This window comes from Sardina pilchardus, chromosome 9 (genome assembly GCF_963854185.1).
Source record: "Sardina pilchardus chromosome 9, fSarPil1.1, whole genome shotgun sequence".
NCBI classification, from domain to species: domain Eukaryota; kingdom Metazoa; phylum Chordata; class Actinopteri; order Clupeiformes; family Clupeidae; genus Sardina; species Sardina pilchardus.
Genome location: NC_085002.1, coordinates 12,969,581 through 12,990,826, shown reverse-complemented (window position 1 = coordinate 12,990,826; position 21,246 = coordinate 12,969,581). Strand labels below are relative to the sequence as shown.

At 44.1% G+C, this 21,246-nt stretch overlaps 2 protein-coding genes across 3 annotated transcripts in view; both read right to left on the bottom strand.

Annotated features, from left to right (window-relative positions):
• Positions 1-10,646: 10,646 nt before the first annotated feature.
• Positions 10,647-19,946, bottom strand: LOC134092778 (SH3 and cysteine-rich domain-containing protein 3-like). The gene is made up of 13 exons (XM_062545850.1): positions 19,815-19,946; positions 18,953-19,030; positions 18,373-18,451; positions 15,960-16,116; positions 15,103-15,200; positions 14,816-14,897; positions 14,565-14,662; positions 14,185-14,248; positions 13,583-13,638; positions 12,994-13,097; positions 12,095-12,146; positions 11,658-11,795; positions 10,647-10,888 (listed from the first exon to the last, which is right to left on the bottom strand). Exons 2-13 carry the CDS (start codon positions 18,967-18,969, stop codon positions 10,790-10,792), a joined length of 1,044 nt encoding a protein of 347 aa, XP_062401834.1. The 5' UTR covers positions 18,970-19,030; positions 19,815-19,946; the 3' UTR covers positions 10,647-10,789.
• Positions 19,947-20,362: 416 nt separating this feature from the next.
• The window catches only part of LOC134092777 (R3H domain-containing protein 2), a 60,869-nt gene continuing 59,985 nt past the window's right edge, over positions 20,363-21,246 (bottom strand). For both annotated transcript variants that reach the window (XM_062545849.1, XM_062545848.1), the window contains one exon: positions 20,363-21,246. This exon is cut by the window's right edge. The gene's annotated coding sequence lies outside the window, so the exon portion shown is untranslated.

The window sequence follows — 21,246 nt, the reverse complement described above, 5'->3', positions numbered from 1 at the left end:
AGGAAGGAAATGCATAACAACCCCCTTTCATAACTTCTGTTTGAGACCTAGAGAGAGAAACAGAATACGAGGGAAGTCAGGCACGGACGGCAAGTAGAAAGTAAGACTGTGAGCTGCCCCCTGGCCAGTACGGTGGTCTGTGGAGAGAGTTGCTCTCTTGACCACTTCTCAGGACAGACTACATTAGAGGCTCTCTAGCATCCAGCTCTGCCTTTTAAACTCTGAGCTTCATTATTTCATTCTCAAGTGCCATGCAGGCTCTCTTAATCTGTCTTCGTCTCCGTCTCTCTCCATCTCTCTCCCTCTCTCAATATGCATAATAACAACCCCTTTCATAACCTCTGTTTGAGATGCAGTGAGAGAAACAGAACAAGAGGGAAGACAGGCACGGCAAGTAGACAGTTTAGACTATGAGTAGCCCCCTGGTCACTTATGCACCAGACGTACTGCGTGCCAGTACGGTAAGTCTATAGAGAGGGTTGCTCTCTTGACCACCTCTCAGGCCCGACTACATTAGAGGCTCTCCAGCATCCAGCTGATCTGCCTTTTAAACGAGGAGCTTCATTATTTCATTCTCAAGTGCCAGGCTCTCTTAATCACATTCTCACTTTACTCCTGTCTTCCTCTCCATCTCTCTCCCCCTCTCATTGATGACCTAATCTTGAAATCAGCAGGCCCCCAGTGGCTCATGGGAAGTCTGCCCCTCATCTTTCATCTTCCCATCCTGACCCTCCCTCTCTCGTCTCTCTCGGCCTCCCTCTCTTCTTCTCCCTCTTCCTCCTCCTCCTCATCTTCTCTCGCTGTGTTCCTCCCCATTCCTGAGGATATCGATTTTGCGTAGGGCGTGATTGAGCCTCGCCGGTGGAAAGTAGCCCCTGAGGTGTCTGCTGCATAGAGAGAGCCGCATGACTTATGCTCTGACCATAGTCTGCTACTCCAGAGTCCGCAAGTCTAGAAGAGCTGCGGCAGCATGCACACACATGCACACACACATACACACACACGCGCACACATACACAATAACGAATACTGACCCTCCAACACACACACTTAAATGAATGCTCACAGCACACACACAACACACACACAACACACACACACACGCACACATGCAGACACATGTAGTCCCATAAAGACCTCTCCACAGGCCCTCGTCCTCTTGTATCAGGTCACAGCACTGCTCATGTAGCAAGCCAGTATTCATCCTGCACTGCAAACAGACTCCATTTTATTTGCTGCCCATGTCTCCATTTACCTAGCCTGGAAAAGAGTCTGGTGACTCTCGATTGGGAAACGTTTGCAACACAATAGTATGCAATGACGAGCACTATACCTTTGAAATCATTGGTCCAGCCCTACCAATCGCATTGATCTTCCTGCTTCACTTAAACTTTACAAACTGACAATAAACAGCATCAATAATCAGGAAACAATGTATGTGGGGCTACTTTTGTTATAAATATCGCATTTGTTGATGTTTGCAGGTGTTGCTGCTTCTGTTTATTACAATAAGCTTCAATTTGGTCTTCCTCTCTCGTCGCTGATTGGCCTGACATTTTTCTTGTCTGAGGGAAACGGTAATGAACTATGGTGTTCCAGACCATGGAGGTATTATAAGAACTGGAGAAAGTGAACAAGTCCCGCCCCCATTCATTTCAATGGGAATGCTAGGCTAGTGAAAATTGCCAAAATTAAACGATTTTTTCAGGCTTCAACATGGTGTTTCAAGGGGCTTGTTTCCGGTGCCGTTTTACTTAGCCAATTAAGTGCCAGGTTACTGATTGACGTAAAGTAGCCTACAGAAGGAGAGCTCGTGCCCACACACATACTGCGTTCATGCAGCCCGGAACCTCAGAGGACCCGCCTTTAAAAAGTCCCGACCTCCGAAAAAAGTGTGTTCATGAGATCAGTTCGGAAAATAAATACAGGAAACGCATAAATACGTTATTACAACTGCTTAGTATGGTTGAGCAAGAAGGAAAATGTCTTGGGCGAGTGTTTCTATCTGTGTTGTTAATTTAGTGACAAATGACCTTGCCTATTCGTAATGACAGTGAAATTCACCTCTTGTGTTGTTGCAAGGGAGGCCGTCGTGGTTGGAGAATATGATAGTGACGTCAAGTCGGACACCTCGGGGCACAAAACTTCCGCACGAGTCTCCGAGCAAAAAATCCAACCCGACCTAGCGTTCATGTCATTTTTCCGCTATCGGAGGTCAGAAATTTCCGAAGGTCCGAGGTGCATGAACGCACTATAAGCTTGTGCATGAGCTGAGAGAGGAACAGCCACCAATCAGCATGAGGAAAACGGCACCGGTCATGATGTATTTCTGGAAAATGGCGAAGAGGAAGTGCCTTGCTAATCGGCGAAGCTAATCAGTCAAATCCTGACCCCCTGTTCCAAACTAGATCTCCCTGAAAGAAGACCTAGGCGGGCGGGGCTTGGCTACCATCTACCCACAGAGCCCTTCAGCATGATCGCAACGCACCACACGGACTAGACCAGCCACTAGCCACAGGTGCACAGCACCATACGAGGCAGGAGCATCCAACATGCTAACATGCTATCTCCAACATATGAGGCAGGAGCATCCAACATGCTAACATGCTATCTCCACCATATGAGGCAGGAGCATCCAACATGCTAACATGCTATCTCCATCATATGAGGCAGGAGCATCCAACATGCTAACATGCTATCTCCATCATATGAGGCAGGAGCATCCAACATGCTAACATGCTATCTCCATCATATGAGGCAGGAACATCCAAGATGCTAACATGCTATCTCCATCATATGAGGCAGAAGCATCCAACATGCTAACATGCTATCTCCATCATATGAGGCAGGAGCATCCAACATGCTAATATGCTATCTCCATCATATGAGGCAGGAGCATCCAACATGCTAACATGCTCTCTGTGTTAAGTTTATTTTCACGTTTTGGCAAATAGCCCTATAATAAGCAGGATAATGTATTGTGCACCGGTAATAATCGGAAAATAAGTCCTGACAGGATGAACAGAACCCCGACGCGCAGCATATGAGGCTGGAGCATCCAGCATGCTAACATGCTATCATACTTTATCATATGAGGCAGGAGTATCGCTCTAGTACAACAGCCAAAATAAGATCAGGAAAGGATGGGGAGATATGTGTCGCCAGGCCATGTCCATCACAATTTTTCTTTTTTACAACCATTGACACAGAGTCCAGTCCACGTTTTAGCAACTCTTCACACAGTGGGCATTACAAACATGCAACAGAGCAGCATTCATGAAAAATGCATTCCAACAGCCCAAAACACTTCATAATCAACTTCAGACCATTTAGTTTGTTTTTTTTTGCTTCGATTCCATGAGCCTCTGGTATCGCTGGGTAAATCCACCCCGATTTACTACAATTTCATGTTCCAATATGATGTTTAGATTAGGCCTATACTATCAGGAAATTATATTTCCATGGAAAATTTCTTGTTTCTTTGTTTACTCTCTTAAATCGTGGTTGTGGACACAATATTAGTTTTTAATAGAAATCCGATAGCGATCCCATCATTTCTTTGATCTATTGATATTATATTTCTGTTATTTTCTCAGGTTAGACTTTGGTGTCTTTTTCAGTGGCAACACAAGCCAACTTCAGATAGAGTCGCATCACCAGTTGAAAACTGCGATCATTATTTAGTGCACTGGAGACTTTTTGGCCTTGTGATTTTACTTGCGTACACATACAAAAGGGAGATAACCCAAGCAGCTGTGGCACATCACAGACTGAAATCTGCTTGCAGTGTTGTCTATATATGCATGCAACCTATCTGATCTGGTGCGAAACTCTTAGTTTGCACATTTTGCATTTCCCTGAACAAACACAGCAAGTGAGGGATAGAGTGATTTATATCCCAAGTTCATGAGCACAGGGCTCTAGCTTCAGATTACTTTATCAAGGCAGCGGAAGGACCTTTTTTTGCAGGATCTTCCAGACGATGATTTATGATACAATAATTTTAAGCTCTCCTCTTATCCACTCTATTGGACACTGTAAAAGCAGATTTCTGGAGCCAGGGCCTTTTCAAGGTAAGTGTGTGGTGTGGTGTGTGGTGTGTGTGTGTGTGTGTGTGTGTGTGTGTGTGTGTGTGTGTGTGTGTGATGCTGTGACAGGAGAGGAAGTTCTCTCCCTCTCTCTCTATCACACGCACACACACACACACACACACACACACACACACACACACACACAGACACAGACACTCCTTCCTCCTCCACCTCGTTTGTGTTCCCGCAAGGGCCCTGAGGTGTCAGTTATGAGCTACAGCCGGGACCGCAGTGGGGAACAGCCAATCAGACGAGGAGGCCTCCCACATTTAAGAGCTCTTACACTCGCTTCACCCCCCACCCCACGCGGCACCAGACCCCATCCCAAACACTACTGATGCTGAAAGTCTGGACTGGAGTACAGTAGTATGATGACAATTTGAAGAGTGAACTTGGAAGATGAAAGATGACTTGAAGCAACATGATGCCACCTCCTGCTGTCGCCCTGTTCACCTCTGGCAGGCCATCAACCTGACAGTCTTTAGAAGCTAGCCGTGACAGGGTTTTTGAGCGGCACCTCGGGTTTTGAAGTAAAAGCGACAACGTATTTTAAATAGCAGTTAAAAAAGGCATTTCTCAAATCAGCACTGCAAGTTATTCAAGCACACAGCTGATTACATGTTCATTTGTGGGTTTTCAACCATTTTTGCTGTTAAAGTTTTGCTTTTGGAGTGAAAATAAAAACAAATTGCCTTAACATCTGCTGGTCATCTGGAAGAGAGGCAAATCTCTCTGCTCTTTCTCTAATACAAAATTGAATTTCCACTACATATGAATGGATGGAAATAAATTGTCATCCATCACTGAAACTTTATGTATAACTGTAAACCATAAAAACACTCAATTGCGGGTATTACAGTACTTTACACTGATATTTCTAATTTGATGTTAATGTTTCATTTAAACCTTTTCCACTTGTCTCAGATACCAAACTCTTCTCATACAAATTCTACCTGAAACTACAGGTCATCTGTACCAAAACACAGGTCTTCTTTTTTCTTTCTCTTATAAAAAAATAAAAAATAAAATATAAAAAGTGGATGTTTGGTTGTAAAGTGTTGTGACTTGTTGTGAAAGCGCTCCACTCATTGTAATTCCTGAATTGAGAAGTGGCCCTGGAGCCGGCCTCTGCTTAGCAAATAAATAATGATAATGATGAAGATCCCTCATCCTGCCACCGCGCGGGGCCAACGCTCCCCCGGGGCCACGGCCTGCGCAGGTGTGAGCTGGGCTGCTCGCCTCTAATTGCTCCCAGCCCTGCAGCCTTCTCTCCAGCCCTCTGTCTCTGCAGGCCTCAGAGAGAGAGAGAGAGAGAGGGAGAGAGAGAGAGAGAGGGAAGGACAGAGAGAGAGAGAGGGAGGAAGAGAGAAGGAGAGAGATGGAGGGGGTGAAAGTGAAAGAGGGAAGGACAGAAGGAGAGAAAGAAAGCAGGTGAATGAGTGAGAGTGAGTGAAAAAGAGAGCGAGAGGGAGAGAGAGAGTGTGTCTAACTGTGTCAGAGTGTGTGTATGTGTGAGTGTGTGTGTGTGTGTGTGTGTGTGTGTGTGTGTGTGTGTGCATCTACAGTATAAGAGAATGAGGAGGGGAGACTGCATCGCCACATGCATTGTGTTTGCACTTGCTGTGTTTGCACTTGTGTTGAAAGTGCTCACAATACACACTCTAGCACAATGCTGCAAACACACACAAACACACTCACACACACGCACGCACGCACGCACGCACGCACGCACGCACGCACGCACGCACGCACACACACACACAACACACACACACACACGCACGCACGCACGCACTGTTCGAGCCACTTTTTTTGCTCTCCGTGATAGAAATGATGGGCTGTCTGTCTGTCCCTCTCTGCCGTATGTGACTGCACTGTGGAAGTAGGTGGCTCGGCCATCACAGCGACTCCACCAGACTGGACTCTCAGCTCTCCCCTCCTCTCCTCCCCTCCTCTCCCCTCCTCTCCCCTTCCCTCCCCTCCTCTCCCCTCCTCTCCCCTCCTCTCCTCCCCTCTCCCCTCCTCTCCCCTCTCCTCTCCCCCCCTCTACGCCACTGGCCAAACTCCCTCTTCGTCTGTACTCCACTGCCCGCAAACTCACTTCACCACCGCCGGGGCGTTCGGGAGCAAACCTGAGGAAACGTTGTTCCTTTATTGTGGCAAGAGTCAGCCCAAACGCATGAATAATGAAGATGAATAATCATACAAATCAGACGCGATAATTGAATTCAGCCGCAGTGAAAAATGAAAGGGAATAAGAGTAATAGTTGTTCTACCACAATTACCCAGAGTGTCGTGTCGAAGATTTAATCTTATGCTCCAGAAGCTTAGCTGTTAAACACCCGGGCTTGGACAAAACAGATACACACCAGGCGTACACACAGTCTCACACAGAGGGAGAGGTGAAGGACACACACACATGCGCGCACGCACACACACACACACACACACACACACACACACACACACACACACACACACACACACACACACACACACACACACACACACACACACACACACACACACACACAGAAAGTGAGATAGAGAAATGAGAGTAAGAAAAGAGGACGTTTAGATAAATAGGAATAGAGCGATAAAAAGTAAGAGGAGAAAGAGATATAGTTGGAGAGAAGGAGAAAAAGAGAAAGAGAAGGAAAGAGAGAGAAAAAGGAAGGAAACAATTTCACAGATAGGCCTATATTCACTTGTAATGAAAATGAACACAGTACACAATATACACTCCAACACCACTACTACACAACGTGAAATACACACATTTATAGGGCAAAGTGATGAAGTCTGAGACACACACATACAGGACACATAGAAACACAGAAGAGAATGAAGAGACAGAAAGAAGAATTGAGTGAGGAGGGGAGAGAGAATGAGAAGAGGAAAGGTAAGAGACAAAGACAGCAATGGGAAGACACAACGCCATAGATAAATGCTGGACAAAAAAAGAAGTCTTTCCCTTTGCTGTGGCTAAAGCCTAAAATGTTTTTTTTCATAGCTTCAAGCTTTAGAAAGAGATGTGGCATTAAGAACAGGGGAGAGAGCTTCTGAAACATTGTGCTAAAATCAATACCTGCTTCACTCGGCCCAACGCTAATATAGCTTTATTCCATTAGAGTTTTTCAAACACATTTGCCGCATTTCTTCAAAGTCTAAAACTGTAGATGGATATTCTTTTAAACACTTTTGGCCAAGGCTGGATCCATAATGTGATTCTGTGCCCAGTACATTAGAGATCCCTTGGCCTAGACTGAGGCAATACTGAAGCTGAACATCGATGCACACAGACACTTGGTGAGAGGAGATTGGAGACTGACATGATACCTATGTATCACCAAGTTGTTGCAATCGGGCTTTCAAGCTCAATATGAGGAGAAAAAAAGCCGAACACGGTTTCATCTAAAGAGAAATTTAATTTGCCCAGTGGAAAGGAATTACAGCTGGACTCTCATTTTGAAGAGCAGATAAATGTCTCCTTAAGTGCTGTCTGGATTGATCCTCTCACTTCTATAAGTTGATACACACTTTTGTAAGAGAACAGAGGCGTTTTACTTGTGAAAATGTTTTCACCCAAAATGTCTGCAGGACAAAGATAAGGTCACTTGCGAGAGCGAGCGAGCGAGCGAGCGAGCGAGCGAGAGAGAGAGAGAGCGAGAGAGAGAGACACACACACACACACACATGTTTTATGACGCCAGACAGATTGTTTTTTTCCTTCCGCTCCCGAAGACGTCTAGATGAGCCTCCTCCTTTAGAGGCCGCCCCCATAAAAAGACTGGGGACATGCTACTGTTGTGAATTAAGATCAGATTCCGTGCATTAGCTAATTAAGCTGTTTAGTAGATTTGAATGGAGGATATGAGGAGGTGACTTCTGCTGTGAGTGGTCTCTTGGTGCTCTAACCTGTCTCTCTGCCCATAATTGCCCATATGGTTGCCCCCTCCCTTCCTTCTCTCGCCCCCCAACCCAGCCCTCTGAGACCAGCATGATTCCACATGACGGGAGACTTAAGTGAAAGGAGGTGTAACACCGACCTCTGGTGGTTACAAGCCAACACAGCAACTGCTTTAAAATTTCATCGAGTCAATATAGACGAAACTCATGTCTTGGCACTATGCTGTCCAGGATGAACAAAATAATCAAATTTCCGTCATGTCCCTTTTACATATTGACCTACACGATATCTTTACATGGTCTATATGTCATGCTTATGTCTTGTGATGTGTATGTATTTCCCTCTGGCTTGTTATCCTAATTCCTTTCTTTTTGTGAGTGGATGTGTTGGCGTGGGCTCAAGGCATGGGTGGATGGTTACACTATGGCGGATGAGATATACACAATATATATATATATATATATATATATATATATATATATATATATATATATGTTGATTTGTGTTTCCTTCGGATGCTCTTTGGTACAAGGTCAAAATCCAAGGTTAAACCAGTCCATATAGGACATGTCCTTCATTCAATAAATACTTTTTAACGAAGGAGTGCCTTGGTCTGAGAAAACTTATATATATATATATATATATATATAATATATATATTTGAAATATATTTTCAAAATATATTTTTGAGATAGATATTCGAAATTGGCCCCCAAAAAATATATTTTTGACACTTAAAATATATTTCAACATATTTTCGTTCTGTATACCCATACGCAGGCCCATACACAAAAACAAATATATTGTATACAAATACAGTATAATGCATGTAAATATTCAAAATTAGCCCACAAATTTACATTTACAATACACTTAGCAATATATTCCAATGTATTTTTTTTCTGTGTGGGATTGCTGTTGCCTCAGCCAGTGAGAGACGAGACAAGACTTTCTCGTACAGAGGAAGTGACCCGCGTCTGAAAGGGGCCTCTGTAGCCCAATCAAACGGCTTCTCAAGCTTGGCCACTACCTGCAGTGGACCGGACCAACACTCACTACTGACAGTCAAAAATGATGTGCATGTGCATTTCTGTGTCTGTGCTTGGTGTGTGTGTGTGTGTGTGTGTGTGTGTGTGTGTGTGTGTGTGTGTGTGTCTGTCTGTCTGTCTATCTGTCTGTCTGTCTAGAGACAGTGTCACTGTCTTCAAGTATGTGTGTGTCTATGTGTCCTCGTGTTTCTTAGTGTGTATTTGAGTGTGTGTGTGTGTGTGTGTGTGTGTGTGTGTGTGTGTGTGTGTGTGTGTGTGTGTCTAGAGTCCTGGAATGATGACAGGCTGCAGCTTCCAATGACAAAACAGCATGAAACCAAGTGGCTAAGGGTGAAGCGAGGAAGGCAGGTGAGTGTGGAGACAAGAAAGGGGGAAGAGGGGGGAGGAGACAGAGAAAGAAAAAGGAAACATCAGTGGGGTGGAGAGAGAGAGAGAGAGAGAGATCCACCTGTTCCTGTCTGTCTCTTCCACTGCACACTCAGGAGTTGACATTCCCTGCATTCTCTCTCTCTCTCTCTCTCTCTCTCTCTCTCTGTCTCTCTCTCTGTCACACACACACACACACACACACACACACACACCATCACATACTGAACAGCAGAATCCATATCATCACCCCAAAAAAACACTCTGCACAGTTCAGCTGTACAGAATCTATAGCTTCATGTTGGATCGACATTGAAGAGAGCGTGGGCGCCAGCCTACCATGATGCTCACAGGGAAGACTCTGCTTATATTAAGTTTGGCTTATAACGGATCAGCAGATGGGTGGTGTGTGTTTGTTGGATTGGGTGTGACTAAGGGACATAAAGACAGAGAGAAGGAAAGAAAGTGAGAGACAGAGAAATAGAAGAAAACAGGAAGAAATAGAGAGAGAGAGAGAGAGAGAGAGAAAGAGGGAAAGAGAAAGGGGGGAGGAAAGGCTGTGGAATGAACCCCTGAACCCATACCCCACTGGAGTAAGTCATTCCTTCAGTTAATGATGGGTTGCTAATTTTGGCATTGGCGCAGGCCTGTGGCATTGGGTCATTGGATGCAAGGGCTCAGGAAGGCAACAGTTGGCTCATCACCATTCAGTGGTCCCTTTCTGCGTCACAAATGTGATTGCCGCTATTCCTGGTGCCCGGAACCAATCAGGGAAAGCCAGAGGATACCTCCCTGACCGGAGGCCTCTATTGCAGCAATATGGTCACTGGAAATGATCATGGTTGATTAGCTCAACACTGCTGAGGGCTATATTAGCTCATTTAGTTTCGGGTGTCGGAAAACACTTTCTAAAAAACTATTTAGCTGGATGAACAAGCCCTTCAGTCAAGTCATTTTTTTCTGTTTTTATTTACACCTGAGGTTCAAACAGTCACAAAAGAGAATGTGGAGGACATCGCTAACACTGCTTCGGTTTAGTCCTCTTGTAGTTTTGGGTTCAAATAAGTAAATAGCAGCTGTGGGCTGTGCAGTGAGAGAGACGGCGCACACTCCAAGTTATAAGTACGTTTTTTTAAAAGAATAAAGTGGTAACGTTTCGGCCTATGGCCTTCTTCAGATTGCAGAAGAAGGCCAAATGCCGAAATGTTACCGCTTTATTATTTTAAGAAAAACGTACTTATAACTTGGAGTGTGCGCCATCTCTCTCTCTCTCTCCATAAGCTTTAAACTTAGTTGCCTGCACCTCGACTTTGGTGTGCGTTTGCACCTCTCCTTTCCAGTGGGCTGTACAGTACTGTATCTGAGAGTCCAGCTCAGATCTCCTGCAGCAGGTTTGCGGGGAAGAAGCCCAGCTTGCGCCCAGTGCTGACCTTCAGATAGCCGTTCACTTCCTCTCCCTTCTTCACCACAATCTGCAAACGTAAACACGAACAGAAGACATCAGGGGAGGCCTCCACCACACAGATCAACACTGCACACAGCTGCAGCTCACCTGAAAAACTCTATAACAAATGACAAATACATAAAGCAGTATGTACTATGGGTGTAAGTATTTCAGAGGCAGGTAACAATGAGGTTTTCTTAGTTATGGTTATTCAAGTGCTTATGCAAATGTAATAAACCAATATTCATTATCGGTTTATTGCCATGGGCCGCATTTCCCAGGTTCGTTAAGAAGCTCTTACATGTAAGTGCTAAGATCTTCTTAGGAGTGTTCTTAGAACGTTATTAGAGTGCTCCTAAGCTTCTTAACGAATCTGGGAAACGCGGCCATTATCGGTTTATAAAAATCTGTTTAACACACCTAGGTTTCTGTCAATATTCTGATTTCCTCGAGATATGTCTACACCTTAAACGGATTATTCCAGTTACCTGATCATTGCCAGTAATAGTTATTTTAGTGTGCATGTAAACACTCTCAGTGATTAGCATTAGCTAAGTGCTACTCTAGTTATTACTATGTAATAACACAACAGCTGCAAGTGGTGGTCTTACATCAGCTCAGAAGCACTAACTCTCCTGCATGAATGGAATGAGTGTGTGAGTGAGTGAGTGAGTGAGTGAGTGAGTGAGTGAGTGTGAGAGTGAGAGAGAGAGTGAGAATGAGAGTGAGAGTGAGTGTGAGAGTGAGTGTGTGTGTGTGACTCAGGTGTGTATGGGGTAATGACTGCGGAGCCAGACCTGGTCTTTCTTCAGGGTGATCTGCCCCATCTCTCTGTTGCCCACAAACGAGCGGGTCACTTTGTACACCCTCTCTCCTGAGCGTACACGGATGATGTAGTTGGCTGGAAGGAAGCCTGACTTCTCTCCAAACTTACCCTAAAAGGAGAAGTGTTTATTTCCCTGTATTAGCTCATACAGTATTAAACATATTGTATGAGTGAATGCACTCCATCTCTGGTCAACTCATTTGTAAAATGGCTAAATCTGTAAAAGAATAACAATGATGTTATAATTGTGAAATGACAGCAGTTCTTGTTGTGCTAGTGGCTGTATCAATTATGCATACATAATGTGTGTATGTGAGAGGGTGAGCATTCTCATGACTCTTGGTTTTCTGTGTGTGTGTGTGTGTGTGTGTGTGTGTGTGTGTGTGTGTGTGTGTTATGAAAACTTACCCTCCACCATTCCTCATTGGAGTCATCAATCACAGTGATACGGTCTCCAGGGCTAAAATACCACACAGGAGTATGGTTTAGGCAACAGCTTTTAAATAGAAAAGACCTCGGGGGATTTTAGATCTTATTTCCAGCAGGCACATTATAAAGACACAAGAAAATGATCTCACAAGCATCGGTTAGTTCACAGAACAAGCATGCTGTGCGAACAACATCTTTCTTTATGGCCTGCCTCTCTGGCATAGATACCGTCAATCGATAAAATAAATTGAACATAGAATAAAATAAATACAACATAGAGTAATCTGAGGGGCTTGACTCTGGACTTTCGATCATGTTTTTCTCAAAAGTGCATTTTGAGTTTGTTAATTCTCTACTGATTAATCTTCAGCGATCATGTCTTTCATTGCGCATATCCATACTGAACAAACAGGGCATACAGTAGAGTCAGATGACATGAAGTATGGGGACAAGCACAGCACAGTCACATGTCCCAATGTGACCCACTGGCAAACACAAAGTAAAAGGGAAAGTATGAGATTTATGTAGTGCTTCTTTTCAACTCCTGCAAGCACCTACATGTAAAGCACTTTACATTGTCATGCCTCACATTCACCCATTCTCGCTCACACACCGATGGCGGAGGCTGCCATGTAAGGCGCCAACCTCCCGGGCTCATCGGGAGCGCTGGGGTTAAGTGTCTTGCTCAAGGACATTTGGACAGGGTCAGGAGTAGTTGGACTCGAACCAGCAACCCTCCAGTTGCTAGGCGACTCCTCTACCTCCTGAGCCACTGCCGCGCTGGGAAGAAGGGATGAAGACAGTGGAGGAGTGGAAAGAGATAGAGCAGAGAGATGTAGGAGAGACTCTGAAGACAGAAAGAATCTGAGTGGACTCACTGCAGGTCCAAGTCGTCTTTCTCCACAGCTTTGAAGCGGTACAGGGCGAGGTAATAGTGAGTTTGGGAGAACACACCAAGTTTGCCCGGCTGGGGCTTCTTTGTCTGAAACAGAGCGTAGACACACAAGCAATCATCACCACCATCACCATCATCACCACCATCACCATCACCATCACCATCACCATCACCATCACCATCACCATCAGCATCATCATTGTAATCCTCATCACCATCATTGTAATCCTCATCACCATCATTGTAATCCTCATCACCATCGTTGTCGTCATCATCACCACCATCACCATTGTCGTTATCATCATCCTAACCACCATCATCATCATCATTGTCATCATGATCATCATCACCACCATCATCATCACAACCATCACCACCATTACCATCATCATCACCACCATCATCATCATCACCACCAGTACCACCACCATCTTACCATCATCATCACATTGTCATCATCATCACCACCATCATCATAATTGACATCATGATGATCAGCACCACCACCACCATCACAATCATCATCATCATCATCATCATCATCATCATCATCCCCATCCCCGTAGTCCCACCTTGTCATCAGCAGCAGCTTTGTCCCCTTTCTTGTCCCCCTGGTGATCTTGATTTGCTATAAAAACACCAATCACACAATCTGTTTAGAACGGTCTCCAAACTCTATAGTGAACCACAAACACAGTGAATAAACAGCATATCATTTTCAGCCATATTTAATATGTTCTACATCAATTTAATCAATTTAGTTCCACTCAAAGACAACTACTTCTTCCCACTTTTTGGTCTCTTATACACTAAATCATTTACGATCCAGATCCAGAAGGAACAGAAGGAACTGACTCCCTGCCAGTATGCCACAACCTTTACATTTACATGTATTAATTTAGCAGACACTGCTGTCCAAAGTGACTTGCATATGTCAACTATATTACAAGGGATTCATTTGTCCCAGGAGCAATGTGGGGTTTGGGGCAGCCGTGGCCTTCTGGTTAGGGCTTCGAGCTTGTAACCGGAGGGTTGCCGGTTCGATCCCCGACCAGTCCAAGGCTGAAGTGCCTTTGAGCAAGGCACCTAATCCCTCACTGTTCCCCGAGTGCCGCTGCTGGGCAGGCAGCTCACTGCTCGGAGTTAGTGTGTGCTTCACCTCTGTTCCACTCACCTCCCTCTCCTACCTCATCTTCTTTAGGCTGGGAGTCTTCTTCTTCCATCATCATCATCATCATCTAAAGGCATTCACCCAGAAAAAAAAATTGTTAGACCCTCCATTTGAAGACATGACTGGATTGGCAACTGGCAACTTCACACCATTGCATAGTTGAATAGAACAGCATATGACTAATTTGCTGGAAAAGTACAGCAAAGCTAGAGTATATTTACATACATCTTCCCCTTGATATTTTTGACTTCATATTCATATGACAGACTCTCTGCACTCTCTAGACCTATGGTGCATTCATGAGCAACTGGGATGAACGCACTGGTAAAACAGCGTCACCTTGAATTTCCCCTTGGGGATCAATAAAGTATCTATCTATCTACCTTATGCTTGTCCTCTGAACCCTTCTTGCGCTCCTTGTTGGCCATGATGACTCCCACACGCAGGGTCTCAAACACGGGATCAGTGCGATTGGACTGGGCTTCGTGTCACATGGAAAAAGAAAGAGACATTCAACTGAACGCCTGAACTTTCCTACAGAACTTAAATAAGCAATGATCATTTCTTAATATCAGTGTGATTAAGATACAGAAGACTATGTGTGTGATTTCGGGATCTGTGGGTGTGGACTCACAGAAGGGGAGCAGCTGGCTGACTGTAGCATTTTGCTGACTGCTGTAGAGTGGGGAGCTGTACGCCCGTCTGAAACCTGGAGGCTGACAGGAGATAGGAGAGGGGGAACCAAAGAGAAAGAGAAAGAGAGAGAGAGCGAAAGTGGAAAGTGGTAGAGAGAGAGAGAGTGAGAGAGAGAGTGGAAAGTGGGAGAGAGAGAGAGTTGTCAGAGGTGTCTGAACTGAAGAAGATACAGGTATATAAAACATATTCACTGTATTTACTGTACTGTACATTTTGAGTTCTTACAATTTTACCGAAGCATTTCTGAAACTCCACGTAGGATTGGCACTGATGGTGAATGTTCGTCTTGCAGTTTTTGCATCTCAGAGCAAATTTATTATTGACTGAATGGAGGAGAGAGTCACACAAAAAGATTCAGCATCTCTTCAGTTTTGGACTGTTGGACATGTCTTAAATAAGCAAGTGCAGAAAACACATCTCATAAAAATATGAACATTATAATTGATCCTATACAGACCAGCAGGTGATCTGACAAACATAATGATCAGGAATGTACTATTTGGCCATGTCTAAATGAATATTTGATCCTCATGAGAATCCAGCTACACATTTCATTTGGAGTGATTTCCATATCAATACACTGCTCATGCTATCACAAGAATGAGACCTCTAGGCTGAGTCAGAGCGGTAGATAAAACAGAGTGGCGACACTCCCATAGACCTCCATTGGAAAAAATGGCAGCGCTTTTTCCAGGCTATTTCCTTGTTATGGGCCTTTTGGAACTATTTACACCAATCTCTTGGTCAGTAGTCAATGAGTTAATTGATTACACCTTCCAGCATCCAGAGGTGCATCCCACCCTCCTGCGATTCAGCCATTCAGCACAGATTTTTTGGAACTTTTGATCGTGTGGCGGCAACATCAAAGAGTGTCGCAACTCTCTCTTTCTATGGCTCTGGGCTGAGTAGAGTACACAGTGTATATGTATTGTAAATGTTTCGAATGGCAGTTCTGTATATTAGATTCTTGCCCCCCTACAGAGAGGCTTGTTGCCCTGGTTCATAACGGATCAAGCTGGCCTCCGGCTCATCCATCCTGCATTAGGTGTTCCAGAGAAGACTGACACTAACGCTTGACTTACGGACTATCATGCGGGCGCAGACGTCACAGAATTTGGGCTTCTTGCAGTAGTGGTCCTTGAACTTGTGCGGTTTGTCGTTGACCGGCTTGACCGGCTCAGGGGGAGGCGGTTCCTCCTTCTCCTCTTCTTCCACTTCTTCATCATAGATGAAATAGAGCTGACGAAGACAAACAGACGCATGACAGGGAATCACGAGAGGTACATTTTATTGATGAAATATGTGAAACATTATATGGAAATGACACTGACTATGAGGTAAGCTTTTCCACTTTGGCACCAGTCTAGGAATTGTCATGTGTCAACTAATGCGTACATAAGTAATGTTCCCTCGATCATTTAAAGATGAAAACAACCTTGGGCCAGATTACATATTATGTCATACTACAGTTTCAGTAGGTTCCTGCCTGAAGGTTTTAAGAGTTGAACATAAGACATACTGTACATACAAATTCTTCACCCTTAACATGTCACCATTCTGTGTGTGTGTGTGTGTGTGTGTGTGTGTGTGTGTGTGTGTGTGTGTGTGTGTGTGTGTGTGTGTGTGTGTGTGTAGTAGAAATGTTGGACTACTAACAAATCTTATTACATATAGGTGATTAACATTACATTTTCATATATTATGTATATTATGCTTTTCTATACATTCAATATGAAAATGTAATGTTAATCACCTATATGTATACGATTTGTTAGTAGTCCAAATTTTCTACTGTGTGTGTGTGTGTGTGTGTGTGTGCATGTGTGTGTGTGTGTGTGTGTGTGTGTGTGTGTGTGTGTGTGTGTGTGTAGAATAATTCACAGCAGGTCCTGCTCCATTCCCATTTTGTAAGTTGAAACCAGAGGCGGCGCGGCTGACCAAGGACATGATTTAAAGGTAGAAACACCACACAGAAGTGGAGTAGGGCAACCCATAAACAACCAAACACTTGTTTGTTTGAACAGTCTCTGTGCTATGTGTGCTACTGAATGCCCATAAACACCAGCAAGTAACCAATAAGGATATTGTTTTTATACTACTGGTGCAGTATAAAGGGAACAGCACTAGTAGAAAACCAAATGTCCGTTAGTGTCAGCAACACCGTGAAAGGTGTTGATGTTTTTTTTTTAGCTTAGAAATTACCAATCACTCTGTAATAAGTGGGCCTCTGTATTTAATACCATGCTACTGTACAACTCCCTCTCCTCTCCTCTCCCCTCCCCTCCCCTTCTGCGGACGTTCTATTTTCTGCCTCTCCTAACTCCGATTCCCCTCCTTCCTAATGGCCATCTCACATCACTGAAAGTCTCCATTTTCCATCTGTTTTTGTGTGCGTGTGATGTGTCATGTTTCTATTAGGACTAAAATAAAATGTATAGAGGTACATATGAGGCTGCTTTTTGAGCAACTTTTAACAACAACAACAACCAACTCATCTCAATTGCATCAACATAAATAATGTAATACGTGTAAACTACTTGGAACAGATGATATAGTTAAATATATTGAAATTTGACGGCACACTTTGCCAGTATGGTTAAACTGAGGCAAGGTCCTTAGTGTGGGCTGTGGGTGAGTCTTAATCATGCTCTTATTCAAGTGGCTGTTTCTCAAGGACATCGACCAATTATTGAGTAAGGCAATCCTGGCACAAAGTGTATGAAGTCTTCTATACCTTATAGGCTACCATTCCCTATCAATCAATACTGAATTATCTGACTGAGGCCTAACCTGGGAGTAGTCAATTCAGAACAAGCCAGACGATGGATCCGAGTTACAACCTAAAATATGAAAAAGTAACATCGAAGATCCTTGATTACTAACCTCTTGAACCCTCTCTGGTAATAGTAAAACCCTAAAGTAGGCTATCTTTCATATGACCAAGTCTGTACCTTCTAAATAGACTCTATTTACTACCATCTACCTATTTATGGCAGAGTCCATATATGCCAATTGTACATTAGCACCATATGCACTACACTAACACATATCAACAATTCTGTAGACCTTCCTCAACAAGATAAATGACTCTGAACAGGCCTATGGACCTGACTCTCACTGCATTTATCAAGCATAGCATTAACCAATGATAGTAATCATTGAGCACAAAAGCGCCCACAAATAAACCCGACCTCTGTATAGAGCCGCCGCTAAATATAGGCCTCCACAGGAGCGGACTCCCCGAGGACGCTTGCCCTCGATAAAAGTTTCATTTCATCCCAGATTAGACGTTCAGCAGAGACTCATCTAGGGAGTGAGAGAGAGTCCGCGGACGAGGTCATCTCTCAGACAGTAACCATGAGCCACGCTGGGCCCGTGTGTGTGTGTGTGTGTGTGTGTGTGTGTGTGTGTGTGTGTGTGTGTGCGGGGGGTGTTCAGGCTGCCCTGGGGTGCGCGCGAGGGTAAATTAATATCAGCCTCGTTTCCCCGGCTCACCGTATTGTCCTCCTCTTTCACCACATTGTCCGGGGCTGGAGGGTTGTCATGGAAATCCAACGAGTCCTTATCGTCCAGTCTGAATTAGATGTGGAGGAAAATAGATGTCAAGTCAAAATAGGCCTATGGAAAAGCATCTGTCTTCAGAGCATCTGTCTTTCAGTGATACTCTTTGAAGTGGTTAAAACAGAGGAAATAATTCCCTCAAATAACCCAAGGATGCCTTCAAGTTCTTTAAAAAACAAAAGCTAATGACTAGATTTATTTAAAAGAACAGGGGATGTGCACCACATATATAAAACACAGCAAGGTGCATGAAAACATTAATACATAAACACAGGTTATGCATCTTCAAGATATCGGTGTGGCAGCTCAAACAGCTATGATGACAGTTCTTTGAGAATGATATCAGGGCACAGTGAGAATTTCTGAAGAATACCACTTCTGTGACTGATCAGTGATCACTGAGATTTATATCTGACCCACATACATGTAGCGTCTCCAGATTTTGAACTGTGTTAGAAGCAACTGTGTTAAATGGAGTTATTCTTCATGTGTTTCACATTGACTGAACACTTACTGATCATATTGGGCCATTGCGTTGCGTGATTACTGGGCACGCCACAACTGCAGTGCCTATCAAGAACAGTAGAGGGTGCTGCAGGGCCATAGAAACACACACACAGCCAGAGATCAGTTACTAAAAATACACACAAACACAATGTTTCATAGTTATGTCATGTTCGTCTCACCACTTCCCATAGCAGTAATGAAATGATAGGCATAGATTCATTTAAACTATGTATCAATTTTCATATAATTTCTCCCAACAAAATTCTGAAGAGGAAAAATAATCAATCCAATTAATAAATTAAAGAATGAATGAATGGAAAAACATGTACGGTGAAAACAGTCATGTTCAAATTGTGATCTGTGGCCAAATGTGATCTGTGATTTCTGAACATACAAGAGGAGATAACTGACCCCAAAACAGCCTCAAATGGGCCAAATCATAAGCAGCCTCCTGCTGTACTGAGAGACACAGCCTGGTGACCAGGACAGAACAAACAGTGCCCTCCTCGCCCACTCAGCCTAACAATGGCTCCGACTCACGCAGGAGGGACCCAGAAATGACCAGGCTATTCTGGGGGGCAATTTGATCCTGGCTGGGAGTTTAAGAGAGGGGCATTTTTGGGAGTGGTGTGGGCAGAAGATATGCCACATACTACTGTGTGGAGGCAGAGCGACAAGTCTTGACACACAGTCTTGAGCATATGCCAAGCTTATAAGTAGTCAAAGTAGTCCAAAGAAAGTGCTCTACTGATCCAAAGGGGAAGCATCAGTTTGGACACGTACAGAGAATGGATAAGACGTGAGATCACAGGTACCCCAAAGTTCTAAACAAACAACGCCACTGTAAAAATGTAGCTCTGAGGGCTTACCTGAGTCTGAATGTTGGTTTGAGTCCTGCTCTTCACAAAGTCAGTGGTCAGTCTGGAAGCCTCTCTCAAAGTCAAATAGCCATAAACACAGTGCAACACATGCTCAGCTTTTGTTTGGTCCCAAGCGTAGAGGACTTTCCAAAAGGGGCTTCTTTAACAGGTGGGAGCTCGTCAAGAGCTATGTGCCCCACCCCTGAATATGCGCGTCTGTGTGTGTGTGTGTGTGTGTGTGTGTGTGTGTGTGTGTGTGTGTGCCTGCGCAAGCGCATGTTTGTTTATGTCCAAGAGTGAATGGGACAGCTGGACATCAGAATTCAGAGGGGTAGAAAAAGGAAGGGAACCCCCAAACCCCCCCCCCCCCCCCCCCCCCCACAACCCTTCCTGTCAGCCATACCTTACTCCCAAAATACTAAATACTGTAGGGCTGGTAAATAGGTGACAGACACATTAGTCATTTAAGGTGAGGCATAGCCTCATAACTACACAACTACACACACACACACACACACAAACATCACGGTCAAAAAAATGAATACAGCAGAAACTCATCTTTTCTTGTATTTTATATTTTTAAAAACAAACAAAAATAACAGATTAAATGGAATTTACAGTAGACATTTGCAATCATTGTGCACTTTTTAAATACTTCCTCTGATACGTCCCGCACGTCGGTCAACAAAACAAATGCAATCACAATGCAGAGGACAGGTGGAGGCGGCGGAGGGGGGGGGGCGGGGGGCAGGGGGGGTAGGAGGAGAGGAGGGTAGGATAAAAAGAGGTTCTTTAACTTATCCACTGAAAAAAAGAAATCACTGTATATATATATGTATATATATATAATTTTATAATCCATACATCACTTATATAAATATATCGAACCAAAAAAAAAAAGAACAATATTTTTCTGAGAAAAAAAAACAAACAAACAAAACAGCGCAATACAGAAACCCACAACAGCAGTAAGGCAAACAGAAAGCGAGAGAGAGAGATCTGAGACTCCAAAGCACAAGAGAGAGAGAGAGAAAGAAAGATAGAGTGGGGGAGAGAGAAAGAGAGAGAGAGAGAGTAAGAGAGAGAGAGTGAGAGAGAGAGGAAAAAAAGCATGAAGATGTGAGAAAAAGGGCGGTAGAGAGTTGTCAGGTAGGGAGGAAAGTGGGAGAAGATCAGAACAGAACGTGGATACTGACAGTGCTAAACAATAGAGTTGGCTATGTGTGTAGAGAGAGAAGGACAGGGGGGCCGGGAGAGAAGCCAGGAGTCAGGGACAAAAGGAGAACTTGGCCTGGAGACAGAAAGGGAGGGGGGGGGGGGGATTAGTTGAGGTTCTGCTGTCCAGTGTGTCCATATGTGCTACGGGACATGCTGCCTGACGTGTGTGTGTGTGTGTGTGTGTGTGCGTGTGTGTGTTTATGTGTGAGTGTGTGAGTGTGTG